Source organism: Aptenodytes forsteri, unplaced genomic scaffold (assembly GCF_000699145.1).
Source record: "Aptenodytes forsteri isolate BGI_AS27 unplaced genomic scaffold, ASM69914v1 Scaffold146, whole genome shotgun sequence".
Classification (NCBI taxonomy): domain Eukaryota; kingdom Metazoa; phylum Chordata; class Aves; order Sphenisciformes; family Spheniscidae; genus Aptenodytes; species Aptenodytes forsteri.
In genome coordinates, this window is record NW_008795128.1 from 3,996,853 (window position 1) to 4,015,467 (window position 18,615).

The following is an 18,615-nucleotide window of genomic DNA, read 5'->3' on the forward strand; positions in this document are numbered from 1 at the left end:
GGGCAGGAGTGGCACCAAAAATAGTGGCGAAGGGAGGGGTTCGCCGCAGTCTTAGCGAGCAGGGAATCAGTTCCATGAAAGTCTCGCCGGTGAAAACTTATCTCTGTGGTTGCTCTATCAACTGGAAAGCAATTGCTGTTTCTTCCTCTTGTGCAGTAGTGCTTTATTTTACAAGTGCGCCCGGTGGAGGAGAAAACACCTAAACGCTTCGCGGAATTGTTTATAAAGAGTTGGAAGGCTTTTGGGGGAGGGGTGCGAGGAGGAGATATATACCTCATTTCTTTCCCTTCACTCCTTTGGCAGCTGCTGTATAATTTCACCCATCCGTTTTCTCCTATGCTACTCTGAAATTACAGGAAGCATTTGCAGTAGTGCTGCTGACCTCCATCATCCTACAAGTATTGCCTCTGGGGCACATTCACATGGGGTTTGGGTTTCAAGTAATATTATTTCTTTTCTAACAAGAAGCCTAATTGCAGGCAGCTTTGAAGAAGGTGCTAAACCAGCTTGGGAAGGCTGAGTAGAGGGCTGCAGTTCTGTATATTACAAAATCTGCTTTTTAGAAACCAGAAGTACTCTTAAGTTCCAAGTGCCACACAGTTACTTAGCTGCAGTCTAGGAGCGAGAAGGATCTAAAGCACAGATCTTAGTGTAGGTGCAGATCTGGATGTGTTTTATTTTGGCTGTTACCCAGGTGCTCCTAGTTAATGTGTCTGGGCTGTTAACAGCCATGTGGGGGATGTCTGATTGTAAAGTGCAGGTTTGCTCGTAGGTGGTTGTGCCTTGATGTCACCAGGACGCTTTTTACGGCAGTTTGCCTCTCTTTCAAGTAGCTCTCCCATCAGTGCACTTTCCTGTATCCTCTTCTCAAATGAATGTGAGTTTATGATTGGATGTGCCAACTGCTTCCAGAAGTGAGTATCCTCTTTCATTCATGGGAAGATACGCTTTGCAATAAGAACACAATTCGTGAAAAATTTTTTTCCTATTTGAAGCAAGGAAAAACATGAAAAGGTGTCAGGATGGAGGTGGCAGAGAAGATGCCAAAGTTTGTGATGAGTTGGTGTTCCTCCCCTTAGCTAGAAATTTTTCACCGTTGTCCCTGTTACGGTTTAACCCAGCAGGCAGCTAAACACCACACAGCCATTCGCTCAATTCCAGCCCCTGCCCAGTGGGATGGGGGAGAGAATCAGGGAAAAAAAAAGTAAAATTCATGGGTTGAGATAAAGACAGTTTAATAGGACAGAAAAGGAAGGGAAAATAATAATAATAATACTAATAACGATAATACACAAAGTAAGTGATGCACAATCCAATTGCTCACCACCTGCCGACTGATGCCCAGCCAGTTCCCAAGCAGTGGTCACCGCCCCCCAGCCAACTCCCCCCAGTTCATATACTGAGCATGACGTCATATGGTATGGAATAGCCCTTTGGCCAGTTTGGGTCAGCTGTCCTGGCTGTGCCCCCTCCCAGCTTCTCACTGGCAGGGCTTTAGAAGCTGAAAAGTCCTTGACTAGTGTAAGCGCTATTTAGCAACAACTAAAGCATCAGTGTGTTATCAACATTATTCTCATACTAAATCCAGAACACAGCACTGTACCAGCTACTAGGAAGAAAATTAACTCTGTCGCAGCCAAAACCAGGACAGGCCCTTAGAATTACCTGCAGGGACGGTGTACAGCTTAACTGTCATAAAGCATCCACAGCCACAGAACTTGTGATGCCAAACAGGTAAACTGTTAGAAGCACTTGGTCATTTACCACCGTACCTCAGTACAGGAGCAGGTAAAGCAAACAAGTCTGCAAGATTGACCTTTGACCATCTTTTAGTGGATAGTGGCAGTTAAAACTGGAGAAGTCTGTGCCAAAAAAAAAAAAGAGAGGTCTGCAAGTATCTTGAGCTCTTGGAAAAGGGTGTTGCAGGTTAAAATGGGTATATAGAGAGAACTTAAAGCTAATGGCACGTGCTGCTGGTGCGTGGTGATGAAGAAGGGCCTGATGTTATGATGGTCTGTGTTAGTATAAATACAGAATGTCACAGAACCTGTCTGGGTGATGTGCTTGCCCTTCTGGCTCCTGGAGCTCTGCCAGAAAAATGTATGGCTAATATCAGTGCTTCACTCCGCAAACATCTTGACTACATTTTAGAGCCAGAAACCTGAATGCGATACGTCTATAGATGTATAGTTTGCAGTGGGAATCGCAATCTCTGCTAGGTGTGCTTGGCATTGCTATTGGTTCTACAGCTCTCAACCAAGTGCAAAACGCCCGTTTTCCTGTTGTCAACTTAGAGCTGATAATGATGTTCTTGGGTGTGCTGAGGGTACCTGGGTTTACTGTTGATCAGTTTGGATGATATTCACAGATCTCATGATCACCCTGAATTATCTTGACTGTTTCTTTTTGTCAAAGTCGTGAAGGCACTGAGTGACATCCCCACTCTTCTAAAATTAAGAGTAAGATGCTGCAGGAGGCTGACAAGTGGCGGCGTTCGTTTTTTTTGTTTTGCTTTATTTTGTTTTTGTTGGTTTTTTAAAACAATTCTGTGTCTACTAAAACATGGTAGAATTAGCGAAAAAGCATAAAGCATAAATCTTCCAGTATGAAGTTAACATTATAGTTTCATTTATTTAGTGTAGATAAGCAATTTTCTTTTATGTTCTCTTTCCAAAAGCTTTCAGTTGTGTGCTTTAGTGCTGCTTTCTGCAATAGAGAATACCTTCTTGCATCCTGGGAGTGTGGGTGTATGCAGCAACCAAATTAATAGGTGCTTAGTTAGGTAAAGTGCTTGCATTTCCAGAGTGTCTTGTGAACCTTGAAGAGGGATATTCTGTTCATGTGGGCCACAAAATGGGATTTCAGAAAACTTGGAGCTGTTTCTCCAAGTTGAAGTTACAGAAGAAAATGTGGTTGGATATAGACATTATCCAGTTGTTTGTAGTTCAAACCAGAAGGCAATACTTGCTGTATGTTAAATAGGAAAAGAAATTGAACTGATTTGTATTTTGTTTTTACTCCTAAAAACCCTGTAATTCTCCAGACTGGTGAAATTAACATTAAAAAAATAATTAAAACATTCATTCTGTGAGAATGATCTGTAGCCTGATAGTCCTCTTGAATCTTCCTGCACTCTTGTGAAATAGGCAAATATTATCCTTGTTTTGTAAATGTGGGAAGTGAAGTAGAAATTGTCTTGCCCAAGGCCAACTCCATTTGCTCTAGAATGCAACTTACCATTGAACACAATAGAATGTATGCTTCATAACACTTATAAAAGCTGATAAAGAGATGTTATCTTGAAAACCAGTCAAGGTTTTAAAAATAGGTTTAAAAAGTAAGTGCACGTCCTACACCTTCGTTGAATTCCTCTGCTGCTTGTAACTTTTGTGGCTATTTCTCTTTTTAATAATACTTCTGTTTCTCTTACTGATCAAAAGATTCCTAAAACCGCAGAAATTTTACTGACTCTCCGTTGGAAGGGGTGAATTGGCAAGTAAAGTGTTGTTAAAAGAGGCATATAAGAAAAGTGGACACTTTATTTCTCTAGTTCTGTGTTATTTCTACCTTAGCTGTTTGTGATGTTATCTCAAAGGGGTTTATGTAGTAAGGTGATAAAGACACACACGCATGCACACTTAAACTGACCATCTTTTAAGATGTCTGGCTTTACCTGATACAACATCCAGATCTGGAGCTCTGGCATGCAGCAAACCCACTCTGTTAATTGGCATACTGTATTTAGTGGCTGTCCGTGTTTCACACAAATCATGGCAGAGAACGCTAATTGTAATTGTCGTCCATGAATCTAATGTGCTTGACGGTTAGGCTCTTGCTTTTTCCGTCTGTAGTGCCTGTGGTTCTTTGCTATGGCTGTTATGTTAGGTATTACTCTTCTATGGGATTTTGTTGTCTATTCTGCATGAAGACCGGGCACTGTAATGCTTCTTGAATCTCTTCTTTCTGTATCATCTTCCCTGTAGATTTCGATTTCCCTGTAATAAAGGTAGTAACTATATGGATCCAGGGGCTTGTGATTCCGTAGACTTGTGGTTTATTCATGCTGTGTATCTGGTTGCTCTGGGACTGTTACATTGCGAGTATTTGGCTGCCATCCTGTTGTGGGTGAGTTTGTGTTCAGATTTTTCAGCTTTCCAGGCGTTTTTTTGCCTCTGTTATGCAGAACTGCCTTTAAAATGCTGAAGTATTCCAGCCTGTCTATTTAGTGCCTCTGTTGCAGACCTGCCTTTTTTGCCTCTGTTATGCAGAACTGCCTTAAATGCTGAAGTATTCCAGCCTGTCTATTTAGTCTGAGAGACTCTTGAGCTGCAGTCAGTGTTTCTGCGAGGAGCAGAACTCCTTCTTGGCTGCTGCGAGCCTAGATGAAGGGAGACTCACTACGCGAGGGCAAGAAAATAAGTTTTCATAAAGACTTTATTAACATCAAATGGAGCTGATGTTTGTGGACTTTTGCCTTGCTAAATTGTGGATGACTGCAACTCCTCATATCAGGGAATTATGTTTGTTGTTTAAAATAGAAGAAAAAGAAAAGAGAGGATTGAACAGTCAGGAGCCCAATTCTGATGGTATGAGATACATGCCTATAGCAGGATGCTTAATGCTTGTGCAACTTTGGGTTGTGAAAAGTAGTAACAGAAGCTTCTGTTTTTCATGAGGTTCTTCTTAGGTCATTAGATTTTTCTGTATTTAGCCACCAGTCAGCAAGTCACAAACCATTAAGATTAATGGACAGTATTGTATACGCATATTAAATGTTTGTACTGCAAATTGCAGTTTTGTCAAAAAGTGTATGACAGAAGACAGTGTAGACTCTTGTTTCTTGAGCTCTTTTATGTTGATAGCAACTTTTTGATGTTGCAGTACTCAGAACTAAGAAGCACCAGCTATTTCCCCTGAATGGGTTAGGATGAGAATAAAATTCACCTCCCTATACTATAGTGATGAGGTTGTTTAAAGACGTTGTCGAGCAAAGCTTCCAGCAGAGAACATGTTTGCCGGAAAACAGACCCCATATTCTGTAGCGTCAAGGTGAAGTTTTACTCCTGGAGTTAAATTTACCAGCAGTGAGACTTTATCATGACTCCAGGCAGGGGAGACCCCTCTCCTGGCTACCAGTATGGTGACTTCCTCTATATGCCCTAGCAGGGCATAGTCTTCTGTGTCTCTTTGTTACTGCCTGACAGCCCCTCCCGGCTGCTGGAGCTTTCTGTTTCTATTGCATAGCAGCAGTTCTTTAATCAGAAATCTTGTTAGTATTCAAGGATAATTGATCCGACTCTCTGGTAGGGGGTGGGGACCCAGCCTTGCATCCTTCTCCTACTTGCCACCCCCAGTTTGACCCCTGTTGTCTCTTTGTTTTCTCCTGTTAAGTTTGTGCCAGTGATGTGTGTGTGCTGTTTTTCCAAGCAGCCTGAAGTTGGCTGTAACCAAGAGCAGCAGTTAAATAGAGCCCGATTTCCCCGCTTCCTGGCGTTTAGTTGTTCGGCTCCATTTTCTGGTCTTCTGTGTTTTTGATTTGCAGAGAAGGAACTTACTTGGTGCCCCCGGGCATCTCTTAAACCCATTAGAACAAACTCCATTATTTCACTGTACTTAGAAATCCTCCTCCTTTAGTCCCAGCATCCATCAAAATAATGTATCCTCTGTAAGGCCCTCTGGAAAATGTTTAATAGGATCTTTTCAAACTCAAGGAGAGTTCCAGTTGGGAAGGGGGAGGGGAGAAGGCTAATGGAAGATCTGACTGTGACTTGCAGTAAGCCCGAACTTGGCCTGTGTCAGCTCTCCCTTCACCTCCATGCCGAGGGAGTGCTGAACAGAGCGGATCCAACACTGGGATCAAAGCTGGAAACAAAAGGCTTTGGGAGAAAAATTTCCCGTCTGGCCAAGAGGCAGCCTCACAAAGGTGGTGCATAATTTATCATTCGAGGTTTATTTCTGCTGTGCTCCTTCTGGAGAGGGAAGGAAAAAAGAAGTGACTCTCCTGCTGTTTCGAAGGCAATAAGTGATGGCTTTGGAGACTTGAGGCAGGAAGGGGCTAGAGATACCATGGAAAAACTTTTTCAGTGCAGTCTGTACCCAGCTCTTCTCTTTTCAGACACGGTCAGACATTATTTCGGGGGGGGGGAACCCTATTCTTGCCTTTTGAAGTTTCAAAGAGTGAGTACTTTTAACTTCTCTGGTCATTCCCAAGTCTCAGTGTATGGAGTGGCGCTGCTCTTGGCAAAATCAAGTTCTTTGAATTTCTGAGGTATTTTTCTTACCTTAAGGATCAGTCTAAGTGCTGTGGCTCTGTGTAACATGGAGGAAGAGGCTACATTTGCCCCAAAGGATTTATAGTCTAAATTAGACATCTGACAAGGATCAGGGATGTGATAATTCCAGTGGTACAGATAAGGTCCAATATTAAAATAGCATAGCTTTCTAATTAAATTTCCTTTAGCTTTGGTTTAATGGGAAAAGCTTCTGAAAGTTTTTAATTCCAGTCACTTCTTAGAACAAGGATAGAGAGGGGTTTTTGGGTAGGAGTTGACATCAAAGACTACTGAAAGCTGGTAACTGGGGAAATAAGGATGAGGAAGCAAATGCAAGTGTAAACCATGAGAAGAAGGGAGGGGGATATAGGAGTACAGATGTTAACAGAAGCAAAGATAGGCATTTTGGAAATGAGAGCCAAGGACTTGAGCTGGCAAAGGAACAGAAGAGCCGTGTAAGGAGATCCAAGTAGAGTAATTATGGCAGAAAGAGTTGTTAATTAGGTAGTACAAAAGATGGCAGTTTTGAAAGTGAAGATGAGCACTGAGCACAGTTTAACTGCTGAGGCAGGGAAAGACTCATTTTAGTAATGCTTTAAAGGAGGATGTGACAACTTGTTAGGGACCCTCAACAGTAGAGTCCCTGACCTAGTGAGGTGATTTTATGAAATACCAGGAACTTAGCAATGGGGGCAGAGGTGGAAAGGGAAACTGATATTGGCATAATGCTGAGATGGTGGCCCCATGAGATAGTGGTGGCGATGGAACTATCTGCAGCGGTGGAATGTGGGACCTGTCAGGCTTGGGAGCACATACGGCCAGAAGGATTTTTGGGTGAGATGTCCAGGAAGATATTTTGGAGGACAGTCCTGTCTGGAAAAGTGTATGAAATGGGAGGGCAGAGTTGAAGAGAGAAGCTAGGAGGTTGGAGATGATTGCCTGGAAAAAGGCATAAAGTGAGAATAGGAGATTACTCTGTGTTTGGAAAGGAGTCTGGGTACAGAGGCAGCAAGACTAGTGGTAGAAAATAACACCTTTCCTGGAAAAGGAGGCTACTTCTCTTCTTTTTCTCCATTAAGAATTGCTGTGTGAAGGAGTGAGTCACTAGTGAGAACTGTTAAAACATAAACATGTGATGTCCTCAGCCTCCTTCTCTGAAAGGCTCATAAGAAGCATTGTGTGACTATGCAAGAAGGTTAGAGGGAAATATGCACTCTGCTCCTTTAACCTGAATCTCCAGCTCCGTCAGTTCATTTGACTTGGTGAGAGCTGGTAGTGTCTGGGAGAGGTTCTTGCCTAAGGTGCAGCCATTCACTGTAGCGGAACCGTGTCTCATGGGATCTAGGATTAGAATAAAATAAAGACACACCTTCATTTTTTTTTCTTTGTGCTCCCACCCAATTTTAGTTCTGAATTTCCATAACTGCTGAATAGTCAAGTCCTTTCTTTGCAACTTTGAGGGCAGGGAAAAATGAAGAGTCTCAGGGTTGTCATTTCCTGCTTCTGTTCTGAGCTCCTGAGGATGAACCAGGAGGTGGGATGATTCTCTGAATTAAAATTGCATTTGTTAAGAGGAAGCCAGCTTTACTGCTGTCCTTTCTTTGTGATTCAGAGTTTGCAACTTCTTCAGGCTTGACAAATTTAGGAAATGAGGTTTTTGAGGCCTCAGAGATTGTGTTCTTCTCACTGTGATTTTTGAAGCCTGTTATTCTTGAAAAGCCTGAGTTGAGTTTCTTGCGGCTGGAGGACATGCCCCTAATTTGTGCTGCCTTTTTAAAAGGGCCTTGATCAGCATAGTACCTATTAGCATGAGGAAAAACATAATGGGTCTGGCTGTGAGAGAAAACGGGAGAGTTTGCGGCATGGGAAAGGGAGATAGATTGGAGGCTGCCATTCTGGAGGCTTTAATAACCAAGAAGCAGGAGAGGATAGTCATTGGCAAATAGGAATGCTAGTGGACTATCTGCATTTTTGTCATAGATCTCAAACAGAAGTATTCAGTGTCTAAATCTTAGAAAGCATGATGTGGGAGTAGGTGGGAGAGACTAGGTCGTGTCTCCTGACGAGGGCACTAGTCATTGCCCTGCAAACAGACCTAAGTTTAACAGAAGGAAAGAGCAGGTTGAATTGAGAGCTGGATCCATGCAGAGTCAAAGTGGTGGAGGGATTTTTCTTGGGCATTGACTTGGAAGCAGGGAAGGACTGAACTGGGCTGGCTGGTGATGTTATGGCCCTTTGCTATCTTTGCTAGGCCTTAGGGAAGGCTACCCCTGGGTCTGACTTCTTTCCTGTACCAGTGAATGGTAGTTGCAAGAGGGTGTTGACTCATGCACAGCTGATTCCTGAGCCATTAAGATGCCTCCACCACAAGGGTGGTAACCTCATGTGTTGTTCCAGTTTGAACTGTCACTGCTCGTGAATCAACACTGTCTGTAGGCCTTTGTTCACTGCATTTTTGAGTATAAGGAAGAATTCAGACCTGCAGTCAGCATTACCTTAAACAACAGAAGGCCTTTAGGCCTTTTGGGCGCTTGTTGTTTTGGGTTTTTTTTTCCAGGCCCAGGGTTCTTTTATCTGTGGAGCAGGTGGATCCCCTGCCTGTGCCTCAACTCCCCTCGAAGGGCAGATTTGTCATCTTTGCATCTTTGGCAGTTACGTTGAGTAATTTCTATGCTACCAGTACTCAAGCAGGGAAGAACAACCTTGTTGGTCCCTGCCTTCTGCAACCTTCCACTATGAACTTCTTTGGCTTGAAGCAGCTCACCCACTCACAAAAGAAGCCTGTTCTTTGAGGTTTCTCTTGTTTGTGACCTGCCTCCTGTGAACTGAAAGGTGAGGAGCTGTAATCTTCTGTTGCTCTTCGTGCAAATTCCAGGCTAGAACAAAATAAGATAATTCCTTAGGTTAAGTTTTCCAGTCAATTGTCCCTAGCAAATGTTTTTTTCATACTTCCTTTCTTGCTTGTTACGGTTAGTTCCTCATGCACAAGTCTTCAGAAGTCTGGGAGCAAAATTTAAGCTGGAAAGGAATGTCTAAAAAAAAATGGGATCATTCCTGTGATACTCTGTAGTAACTTTTTGTTGGTTGGTTGTGCTGGAGAAGCAAACTTTTGATGACGGTAATATGTACGCTAGAGGAAGAAGAGAAGCTCAGATGATTACTTTCTGAGAAATGACCCATGAGCAATTTTTGTGCTGCAGATGCTTTAGAACAGACTGGCAGGGAAGAGGGGGTGGCAGGCACTTGCCTACTTTAAACGCTTGGCAAAACCCCCTGTTTAGCTTAATCGGGTACGTGAGGCCAAAGGGATCATTCTGTGATACTCTGTAGTAACTTTTTGTTGGTTGGTTGTGCTGGAGAAGCAAACTTTTGATGACGGTAATATGTACGCTAGAGGAAGAAGAGAAGCTCAGATGATTACTTTCTGAGAAATGACCCATGAGCAATTTTTGTGCTGCAGATGCTTTAGAACAGACTGGCAGGGAAGAGGGGGTGGCAGGCACTTGCCTACTTTAAACGCTTGGCAAAACCCCCTGTTTAGCTTAATCGGGTACGTGAGGCCAAATCTAACACAGTTACAGTATAGAACTAATGGGAGATGCAGGGCAAATTAAACCTATGTACAATCCATCAATTGTAGGATAAAAATAAACAGTACTCAGACAGAAGCCTTCAAGCAAGGAAGGGAGTGAGGCAGAGATGACATCTTTGGTATGTACATCATGACTTACCCGCTCAGGCGAAACAGCCTCTGAGCTCAGGCTTCCGATTAAGTGACTGGGACAGCTGCCAAAACACCTATGTTCGCTAGCTAATATACTGCAGTGCATTGGTCCTGCAGGTTAATCTGGGAAAGGCATGGAGTCATATCTGGGTTTGTTTTGGGCTTTTTCTTGAACGATGTCGTAACAACGTGCTCTGCATCCTGTATGTCAAGATCTTAAAATAAATGTGGTGGTGATGCTAAAGTGTTGTGAGGAAAGAGGGCCATCAGAGTTATGCCACAGGAGACCAGATGTGCCCAGGGAGCCAGCTTTTCTAACCTTGCAGGCTGCATAGTAAAGTCTTTAAGGTATGCGCTGTATGGCTCTGTGCCCTTTAGAGACAAGCAGAAGGGGAGTGGCTTACAGGAGGGAGATGACAGTAACTCCATAAGGAGAGAATTATTCTGTTGCGGGATGGGGCTGGGCTGAGGTGGGCATGCAGCAAGGTCCTTCTACAGCCCCGCACTAACCAGCCTCAGGAGCCCTTGCATGTCTAAGGCTCTGTGCCAGTGTGGCTGTGCTGGCTATGTAGTGGCCCTAGCAAGTAAGATACATTTCAACTACTCAAACCATGAGAACTGAATACAATGCTGAGATTTTCCTGCTAATTTGATGGCAAATTAAACGTTTGACTCCCACAAGAATGAACTCCAGAGCTCTGTATGTTCTTACATTGTAACCAAAGGGAAGTTAACTTTTTATTTTCAGATGTGCAAAGACATGATAGAACTAAATCTATGAAATCTATGTAGATGGCTACAGAGTAGAACTGGAAGGATTTCCATTGCCGATCTTTGCATAAAAAGACTTGGTTTTGGTGCTATCTCAGCCAAAGCAGCAAAAGCTGTCTCCACCTAAAAGTACTAGAGAACCATAGGCTGAAACCAAATGAAAACGCTGTCCATTCCTATGAAAACATTGTTTCTGGGATTTGGCACTCCTTTTGAGGCTAATGAAGCAAATAACTTAATCCAAAATCCATCTGTTTGAGAAACTAGTCTGAATCTAAACCAGAACACAAGTTTCTGTAACAAAAAAAAGTCCAAACCTACTAGCCAACTAGACTGCCACAAGTTATTGTGCAAAGTTATTGTGCTGGCAGATAGTACCAAATGAAATGTGCAAAATCAAGTCAGACTCTTACCAAATACCGAACTGGCATGTGCAACTTTGAGTTGGATACAGGGAGAACACCATAAATCAAACAGTGAATGTCTGGAAAAGAGAAGTAAAAGGAGAGACTGAGAAGGAAATCTTCTAATCCTGTGAGTAAAATATAAAAGAAGATTAGAGAGAGCAAGAAAACACTTATCTTACTAGAAATAAAACATTATTCCTTGGAATATTTTCATTTCTGTCATTGGACTCCATGCCATGTAGCCTTCTCTGTTGAAACCTCTGTGGAGGCAGGCGCTTTGTATGTTGAATCCACTTCTGGGAGAAACTCAAGTGTGCTGTCTCTTACATGTGGGTAACACTTGCAGGCTTGTTTTGCCAATAAAAGTGTCTTTGAATTGACTGTGGTGGGATGTGGTGCAAGTTCTGATGCAACATGAGGCTCTTTGTAAGTAGAGATTTTGATGAGAACTCGTCTCTAAAATCTCTAGTAATTTTGTTTTCTTGTTGCTGTTGTGAATTGGCTCCTTCCTTTCTGTGGTCCATTGTTGTATGGTTGATGTTTGAAAATGAAATGTCTTCCATCTGGTTAAGAAATTTCATTTATCCTTGGAGGCCTGAACTGCTGCCTTTGCTAGTAGGAAATAAAAAATGTTCCAACTGTCCCTGATTATCACCCACTTGCCTTCCTGCAGATCCATGTCTTTTGCAAGGGCACTAGAAGAAATGACTTATGGATCATGAATTTCATTTTTCCTGTCCTCTATTCCTTCATCTCTATCAACTTAGTCCTCTCCTCCTGTTTAAACTTTGTAAATTAAAAATACTACTTAGAATGATTAAACAATAGGCTGGACAGCGGAGATGTGGCTTGCCTGGAACACAGTCAGTGGCTTGTTTCAGGTGACGTTAGGAATGTAACTGCAAATGACTTGTAAGGGCATGTTACTGATTCGGAGTAGGGTTTAGTATAATCTCGCTTTATGGGAAACATTGTCTTCAAAGTACAGTTTTGGGGTAATATAAAGCCTATGTTTTGGAATATCAGAATGAGAGGAATTTTTGTTCCTGCTGCCTTTTGCTTTCAGTAAACTTGATATGTCTCTGAGAGAGAGAAATTTTTTTGGTGGGGGTGCTAGGATGTTGTCACTGCTGAGGATTGTTCTCAGCCTGCAATGTATGTGGCTTGGCCTCTAGCTGCAGGGCTTCCTTGACCCACAGGGTGTGGTTTCATGTTACGCCTAATCTAGTGTAACTGTGGGTTGCCCCACAAGAGCGGTCTCGCCCCCGCGTCCCTTTGATAGGTCTGTGTGTATATGTCTGCTGGATGAATCAGTTCAGCTTGTTGATCTGTCGCAGAACTGACCTGCAAAATGGTGAAACCAGTGACACCATGGGTTGTGTGGTATTGGCAAGCTGAAAAGAATTGCTCTTCAGTGAGCTGATCAGTATAGACCTGATGGAAGGATGGAGAGAGACAAGACCAACCGTTGGGTTTTTTTGGTTTTTTTTTGGCACTGGCTTGCTGCTGCTTCACTTTGCCTTAACAGTAATTTGGAAAGACTTTCCCTGGAAACAAGGGAAGGTGAGAATTCAAGCCCAAGATTCAGTTTCTATGGCTCATGTAAGCATAGGCCTCTTTATTGTATTGTACTTGTATGACAGTCTTAGTGTTTTATTAGTGTCTAAGTGTGGTGAAAGATCAACCTATAGATGTTGCAACTGGTGCAGTACATTAATTAGTGATGCCTTTTGTGGTGGAAACGTCTGTTCATTAAGACTGGAAGCAAACAGCTACTATCTTGTTTTACTTGGGCTAACACAGACTTATGTTCTGAGTTGTTGCCAGAGAAATTGTCGATCTAAATATGAAAAGCTTTATCCCCTTGCTAGCACCTTGACTCTTCTTTCTTAATCTTGCCTTTTAAATGACTGATGTCTAGCAAAGAGTTGGGTTTTGACCCCTTATTTACAGAATCTGGATCTGAGTTCTGCTTGCTTTCCCCACCCCTCTCCACTGATGCAGTGGTGTGTCGTGGTTTGACAAGCCTGGCCTGGGCATGCACACAAAAGGAGGCACGATCCTACCCTCCTCCAGAGTTGAGGATGAGGATGCAGAAATGGCAGTGCTGATGCTAAGCGTCTGGTTAGTCAAAGGAAGACAGAGCTAGCTGTTTGGAAACATAAGCTGCCTGAACGGCCATTCCTGTTCTCCCTGAATGAATATGTGGCAGGCTGAAGGGGAAGATCTACAACGGCTGAATCTCACACATGAATTGTCAATTGGATCATGTAAAGATTCACTCTGATGGAAATCAGAGCTTCACAGTTACATACAATGTGTGCATACAATAAGGACAGTCCCTACTCTGAAGAGTTCATAATTTCTACACGTAATAAATTGACAGATGTATCGAATAACAAGAAAAAAACACAATGAAATACTGATTAACATAGTAAATAGAGGCTTCACTTAAATGCTTTGCCTTTTAGTCTGTATGTTGATACTCCTTGTCCTGTCCTCTCCATCCCCAAAATATCTTTCTGTTGAAGCTGCCTTTCTCTAATCTTTTTTTTTTTCCCCCTCTGACATGCTGCATGCAACTTTATCACAATTAAATAGATGCATTTGTTGTGTCTGGGGTCTGATACTGGGAGAATGAAAATTATTCTCAGATGTAATGCCCTTCTAAGAGGATCTAGTTGCTGTTTTTGTCCTAGATAGTGCATGTTCCTGTTATCTGCCAGCATGTTCAATAAATGGTTAGCGTTAGTCTAATGAGGGGTATCATATCTGAACCCAGCTCACAAAGATCTCTTCTGCCTCCGTGACTCTTCCACCCTTTCCCCTATCCTGACTGTAGCAGCTCTTAGAATGGATCGCAAATGGATATTTAACCATATAACCACAAAGGTCAAGAAATTTGAGAATAGAAGCATAACTTGGAGTTGTTTAGGAATCCAAGTGTTAAACCCTGGATTCCTGACTTGGGATAGTTTAGCTGTGGCCAACTTTAAATAATAATTATTGAATGTTCCTTTTTGCTGCTTTGTAGCAGCAAGCTAAATTGCTGGGTAGAATTCTGTAAATACGTAATTGGCTTCAGTGGCCATATTTACCCAATAGCTTAAGTGTTTTTCCCCATAACCTTTGGAGATCATCTGTACAGAACTTAACTTGGGAGTGTCCTCTTTGCAAGCTCTGACATAAAGGTTCCCTATGATTGTTAGGCCAGGTGTGCTAATGGCTAGGTCTTTTTTTTTTTTTTTTTTTTTTTTTTTTTTTTTTTTTTTTTTTTTTTTTTTTTTTTTTTTTTTTTTTTTTTTTTTTTTTTTTTTTTTTTTTTTTTTTTTTTTTTTTTTTTTTTTTTTTTTTTTTTTTTTTTTTTTTTTTTTTTTTTTTTTTTTTTTTTTTTTTTTTTTTTTTTCCTTCCTCTAAGGATAGTTCCTTCCTCTAAGGATAGTTGACAACTTGATTTTGGAGTCTACAGAATTTTTTCTTGCAAGGGTAAAGAACTGAGCCATGGTGACTGGTTCCTTAAGAGCTGGTTTTTTTCTGCATGCTGAAGTCAGTGGCTTTTTCCCAGGTTAGAATGTTAAATCTTTAAACATCTACTGTACTCAAGTGTAGAATGATCTAATTCACCGTGTTTATTCCTTTTCATAAGAATTTTCAGCACAGTAGCATGTCTATCATACTTCTAAATGTACAAACACTTGGTAAACAGACTGTAAGAAAAAAATAACTCTTGCGCCACTGTAGTAAATATGTCTGCAAAGCCTTAAACAGGACATGACCCCAACTTCTTCTGTCAGTTTGGCTCTGAGGCCATGGTTCTGCAAGCAGTGAAGCAAAGGGAGGAATCAAACTGGGCTGGGTGGAGTTGGAAGATCCTTCAAATTTGTATCTTTTCACTGCTCATCGCCCACTGGACCACTTTCCCTGATCTGTTTTTTACCAAGCTGCACAAAGTTGTGCCAGCTCATGGGGGTCACGGGACTGAGAGTTCAGGGAAGGAGGGCTGGGAACTCTTTAAGCTAGCACTACTGATGAATATGAAACCACAGTCCTAAAGTTTCTTTCCCATTTTGAGCAAGTATCAGTGTGTTTCTGGAGGACCTGAGAGCTGTGTTATCACTTAAGCATAGTCAAATCAAGGCTGCTTCCTTTACTTTGCTTATCGTGCACAGAAGAGGGTTTGTTTTGGGAGGATATCTGGCAAAGAAGTCAAGAAACTAGGTTATAGCATGAAGGGCAGAAGATTATATCTTCCCCATGGAAAACGGTCATGCTTTTCTGAGGACTTGATACCTAAATCATCTTGTATGTATTTCAGTTTGCCAAGTGTTTGTGCAGTTATAAGGAGGGACATGGGAACGATTTCCAGAATGCTGTTGCTATTCGTAATTCCACATTGTTTGATAGTGTACAATGAAAAATTGAGGGAGGGGAATGAACCTCTAAGCACACTTCTCAGAATCTGGAATTAATGGACCACATTCAACCTCAGAATAGAGGACCAGGAAATGGGAAAGCTAACTGACCTCGACCTCTGAGGTTGAGATGTATGCTATCATGACTGTAATGGTGTGTAGCTTAGTGGCGTACTGTGACTTCAGTAGATATGATCTTGACTCATCAAGGCTTGTTGGCTGAAGGTCCAAATGTACCAGATGTTCTTACTTAGAGAATGATCTGTAGGAATAAATGTTATGTTCTTACAGTGTCTGGGAATGGCAGTGTATGGTACCAGAAATATTTAGCAAATTTAGTCAAGATACAAACTGCACACTAAGGCCTTTTTCCCCACCACAGAAATCCATTTTTTTCCTGACTGAAAAAAGTAATTTTACTGCACAACCATTAAAATGGATTACTACATAACTCTTCCACTTAGGAGTGGAAAGAGAGGAAAAAAGTCTGTGTCCAACTTAAAAAAACTCCCAGGAGCTTCTCAAGGTAGATTGCAATTACTGGAGATAAAATTCTGCTGCGAATAGAAGTAACCAGAGGAGTAGTCCTGTGTTCTGCCACATCTTTACTGCTATCCAGTCATTTTAGGTAGCATTTATAGCACCGATGGGCTTGGGTCATTCTTTGATCAGAGGAAGTACTCTGTATTTGGCTGAATAACATCACTTCTTGCAATGCCCACAAATTGCCTCAAAAGCTTGATTCAACTTGATTTGTCTGTTGCACCCTACCCTCCAAAGTACAGTGGAATAACAGAAGGAAAACGGCTCTTGAGTCACCACAGTAAATGCATCTGTAAGACTGAACAGAAGACTCCACACTGTCTTGTCGTGGTTTTTGGCCCTGAGATCATGGTTCTAGCAAAAGGCAGGGTCCCTGCATGTAGGATGAACTTTTCCTCTGTAGGCAGAAGAGTTTAAAAGGCTCTTAAAAAGTGTCAAAAATTCTTCTTCCAGGGCTGAATGACGCATCTGCTGAAATGATTTGTGGGCTTTGTGAGGAATCTGTGTCTTTTATTTAGATATGCACTTCAGATCCTGGAACTTGGTCCAGGAAGTACTATCAGAGGCAGTTCTTAATAATATTGTTAATACATGCTCTTCTCGTGAGAAAAATCTGCAGGCATCTTTAGCCTGCTTTTATATGGAAGCAATGGTTATTTCAATATGTATGCATATCTTCTCACCCAAAAAACTGGTCCCAGAGAATAAAAATTTCATGAAAATAGGCAGCACAATAAAGGGAAGGCACCACAGAAGTGACTTGGCCGTGGGTGAAGATTCCTCGTGAGTTTGCATTTTGTTAGACATGAAAGAATCCACTCCCTCCCTCCATTTGGCAACAGATGCACCAAAATTGACTATTAGAGATTAATCCATCTGAAACTGGCTTTGTTAGTTCTGCTTCTCGTGTAGCTATTGAGATTAATCAGGTGTGCAGGTTGGAGTCTTGCTGGACATAAGCCTATTTCCAGGTTCCTAAGTAGTGGCAGTGGTCCAAGCGGTTAGTTCATCAAGCTCAGGACATATTTAGTCCTCTCTCGTTAGGAGGAAGAAGTCTTCAATGGGCTTTAATTGGGTTGCACTTTAGGACTGCTCAAAAGCTTTGGCTGGTTTAGGATGTGGCTGCTTGGCTGCAGAGTGATATTTCTGGCGAGAAGCATGTTAAACTTGCATTCTGAGCTAACTAGCTGCTGGCTGGTTCTCAAATAGGAATGAGAAGTTTGGGGTGGGGTTTTTGTTTTTTGGGGTTTTTTTTGTTTAAACTCGTGAAATTTTTGGACTGGATTTTATCTGTTAAGGTTCTGATATTGTGCTCATCCCCAGCTTAAGGGTCCATGGAGGCTGTGCTCTCTTGTATAGCAAGAAATTTTAACTAGGATATCTGAAATAATTACTGCTCCCAATGATCCGCCCTGTGCCTTTGAATGGCTGAATATGAGCTAAAATATTGCTGAATGTCACAGTTTACAGCCTGGCAACTTCCATTTATTTTAGCGTGCTGGATTATAAACTGGTGCTTCAGGAGATGTGCACAACTGTCCTGAGGTAATATCTTGCCAGATAAGATCCTCCGGATTGCTGGGTCTGTCTGATTGATCTGGAAGGAGGCTGCAGGCGTGACGCTCTTTTCCCTCTGGAGACTTGAATCTCTTGGTCTTCAGGCTGTGTTACAAGGCCTGTGTGCCTCAGCCCTAGCCTGGCCAGGGTGGCAGCTAGCTGAGGGGTTTTGCTGAGGGCAGGGAAAGGAAAGAAGGGTGTCCTATGTGCTCCCAAATCTCCTCAGCATCTTGGAGCACAAGAGAGACATTTTATAATGCAAGTTGAACCAGTTCTGATGGTCTTTCCTAATTAGTTACATCAGAAAGGCCAAGGATCTTTACTTTTACTGATTTTTTTTTTTTTCTTTCTTTCTTTTTTTTCCCCCTGCCTTCCTCCCCCCCTTTTGTCTTGCTTTCAGTTCACCCATCTGCATCTGGTCTTGCCCAGGCAGCTGCTGCTCTATTTGTATGTTCCCTGGGGGAGCTCTGGTACTCCTTTAAGATCTCCTGTTGCTTTGGGAATTCACCTTTTAGACATGGTGCTTCATTAGCACCTCTCATTTATTTAGTATTGTGAGAAAAGATTTCCCCTCCCAAAAAGCAGAAGAACGAGATTCCAGCAGCATCTGCTTGAGAGAAGAGCGTCTCTATGTAAATAGAGCAGGTTTAAAAGCCTTCCGCTATTGGCAAAGGAGCGGCTGGGGAGTTTTTGAAGGAATATTGTTCGACCGAGTTGACACTAGGAGGCCCTTTGGAGGCGAGGGCTGAAGAATTCCCCCCTGCTCTTTCTCGCCCGGGGAAGTCTTGCACGCTGGCGAGTGGACGTGCTGCCCCTGTGCTCCGTTGTCTTCCTCCCCTGCCTCGGTCTCAGCACAGTCACTCCTTTTTGTTGCTGCTCATTAGAGAAAAAGAGCCATTTGGGATTTTTCAGCCCATCGGGTTCTGCAT

General features: G+C 42.3%; 2 protein-coding genes across 2 annotated transcripts in view; one reads left to right on the forward strand and one right to left on the reverse strand.

Annotated features, from left to right (window-relative positions):
* Positions 1-8,023, reverse strand: part of CUNH11orf49 (chromosome unknown C11orf49 homolog) — a 113,911-nt gene extending 105,888 nt beyond the window's left edge. The window contains exon 1 of the mRNA XM_009277590.2: positions 7,861-8,023. Within this exon, the coding sequence (XP_009275865.1) occupies positions 7,861-8,023 (163 nt within the window). The remainder of the gene's footprint in view (positions 1-7,860) is intronic.
* Positions 8,024-8,134: 111 nt separating this feature from the next.
* LRP4 (LDL receptor related protein 4) overlaps positions 8,135-18,615 on the forward strand; it is a 73,693-nt gene continuing 63,212 nt past the window's right edge. Inside the window, exon 1 of the mRNA XM_009277591.1 lies at positions 8,135-8,210. Coding sequence (XP_009275866.1) covers positions 8,135-8,210 — 76 coding nt within the window. The remainder of the gene's footprint in view (positions 8,211-18,615) is intronic.